General features: G+C 44.7%; 1 protein-coding gene across 3 annotated transcripts in view; it reads left to right on the top strand.

Annotated features, from left to right (window-relative positions):
* WWP1 (WW domain containing E3 ubiquitin protein ligase 1) overlaps positions 1-1,716 on the top strand; it is a 21,896-nt gene extending 20,180 nt beyond the window's left edge. For all 3 annotated transcript variants that reach the window (XM_023520841.1, XM_023520842.1, XM_023520840.1), the window contains 3 exons: positions 176-272; positions 591-663; positions 1,290-1,716. In XM_023520841.1, the coding sequence (XP_023376609.1) occupies positions 176-272; positions 591-663; positions 1,290-1,389 (270 nt within the window). In that variant the 3' untranslated portion in view covers positions 1,390-1,716. The remainder of the gene's footprint in view (positions 1-175; positions 273-590; positions 664-1,289) is intronic.
* Positions 1,717-2,415: the final 699 nt, after the last annotated feature.

The following is a 2,415-nucleotide window of genomic DNA, read 5'->3' as shown; positions in this document are numbered from 1 at the left end:
CGTCCTTGGCCCAGTTCTGGTACGTGGTCAGTGCTACGACCGCTTTCTGTCACGTGTCTTTTGTACTATTTCAGTTAAATTTCTCAAATTCTTAATTTTGTAGAAGAAATGTAGGAATAATTTAAGTGCCTACTATTTCACGATTGAAGATTTAAGGTGAATTTGATTGTTACAGTTCGTGAAGGAGACAGACAACGAAGTGAGGATGCGGCTGCTGCAGTTCGTCACGGGGACCTGCCGCCTGCCCCTGGGAGGCTTCGCGGAGCTCATGGGTGAGTGCGGGCTCCGTGCAGGTGCCTCTGCGGTCTCGGCCTCCGATGGACACCGGGCTCGGACCTGAGGCTCCTGGGTGCTCGGGAGGGCGTCTGCACCAGGAGAGAGACAACTAGCGCTTGAGAGTGAGGGTGTCACACAGCCCGGGACTGCTGTGTCCCCGCCAGCATTCTTACGGGTGGGCCTCTGCTGCTGTAAGGCCCTTCTCTAGGCAGGAGCAAGCGACATTAATAAAACTGTGTGACATGTTCTGTTTAGTCAAAACCAAAAAGTTTAAAGGATCGGATGGATACCTTGTCTGATTTTCCTGGTTTTAGGAAGTAATGGGCCTCAAAAATTCTGCATTGAAAAAGTCGGCAAAGACACCTGGTTACCAAGAAGCCATACATGGTAAGTTTAAGATTCCTAAATACGGGGTGAAAGCCAGTCTTCTGGTTTTTTAAATACAAAAGTGCTAATGTAACTGCTAATGCACTAGAGTAGCCAGGATTTCACGTCAGAGAACAGACTAATCACCGTATAACGGTGGCTAATACGAAGGCGTGGGGAGTGTGACACCGTATCCGCTACGTGTTGAGGGAAGACCGTGTGCTCCGTCTCCTGTGGGGCTTGCACTCCCTTGGGGAAGGGCACACGGTAACAAACAGGCAAGCAAATAACTCGGTCAGTTCTAGGAAGCGAGGCCGACGGGCAAGGTCCCAGGGAGGGTGGTGGCGCGTCTGTGGGGAGAAGCGGGAAGTGCGTGCTTCTACAGGGTCGTTTACAAAGGCCCCAAAGCAATTGTAAGGACGTGAGATGACTGCGGGGAATGGGGCGGGGGGGTGACAGACCTCAGAGGTGCAGGCAGGGGAACTTACGAGAGCCCCAGAGTTTTAGGTACATTAGTTAGTAGTAAAGTAATAAAGTGTCAGAATACTGCAAAAATTTTTGTGTGCTTCTTTCCATTTAGTTTTAAAACACATTAGAAACCTCTTCAGTGTGTTTTATTGAAGACATCTGATTTTGTCTTTGTTCAGTTTTAATCGCTTGGATCTACCGCCTTATAAGAGCTACGAACAACTGAAGGAAAAACTTCTGTTTGCCATCGAGGAGACCGAGGGGTTTGGACAAGAGTGAAGGTCTCCCCTTGGAGGGGCTCTCCTTGCGTTTACGCACGCTGCCACGGAAAACCGCTCAGACGGTGTGTAACCTGTTCGTCTGTAGTGACTTCTCCAAACGTCTCTAAATGTTTTCCGTTCTTCCAGAGAAATATGCAAAACAATTCATCCTTTCTACTTTATTTATTGTCCCCTTGAAGTGACTGACCAGGAAAAAGATCATTCTTAAATTCTGAAGCAAGAGACTTTATTAAATAAGCATCTATGTATCTAGACGTACACGATGGTGGCTCTAGTTTTATAGAGCTCCGAGTGTATTAAACATGACAGCTGTTCATTCAAATGATGTGAGTTTGCTTTACCTTGTTTCTTATCCAGGGAAAAAGTGCGAATTGCTCCATGTTCCTCTCCCTTCTGTGACATCTCCTGAGGGCGTTGAGTTGCATGGCTGTTGAGGAAGGTATCAAGGGCTTAGGCCAAATCTTTCTTCGAGTATGTTAAAAAAATGCTGCTGGCTTTTCTGAAGACAGGTGCTTAGCCTGTCCATTTGTTTTAAACTAGTTCAACATTTTCCCTCTTTGCTGTAACAGCAACACAAAGAATGAACGACGCTGCTTACGTGAACGTCGTGGACTAGGTCCCGTACCCTTTAGTTTACTCTAGAGCTTGGAAAGAATTCACTGAGAAGCATAGAGGTTTACATGTTACTTTGGGATGCTAGGTATTTGTGGAATTAAAAAGAATCAGGCACGCCTAAACTTGTTTTTAAATATGATGTTCTTTAAATTCAATTCATAGTAAATTGATGCAATTTGATACTTAGGAACATATAAAAGGCAATGTGAACTTTTATACTTTCTGTTCAATAAGTTTTGGTTCTGTAAAACCAGGTGGACTGAAGAGCTGCATAGCCATCTGAACATTCGTGAGTCTGAGGATTTTCTATTAGTGTTTGAATATCTCAATTCATGAAATTCTATGTACCAGAATTAAATAAGCATATAAAAAAATCTTTTGGTCCTACCCCCTTTGTTTAGAGATTATT

This window comes from Pteropus vampyrus, unplaced genomic scaffold (assembly GCF_000151845.1).
Source record: "Pteropus vampyrus isolate Shadow unplaced genomic scaffold, Pvam_2.0 Scaffold280, whole genome shotgun sequence".
Taxonomy (NCBI): Eukaryota; Metazoa; Chordata; class Mammalia; order Chiroptera; family Pteropodidae; genus Pteropus; species Pteropus vampyrus.
This window is presented reverse-complemented; position numbering and strand designations above follow the sequence as displayed.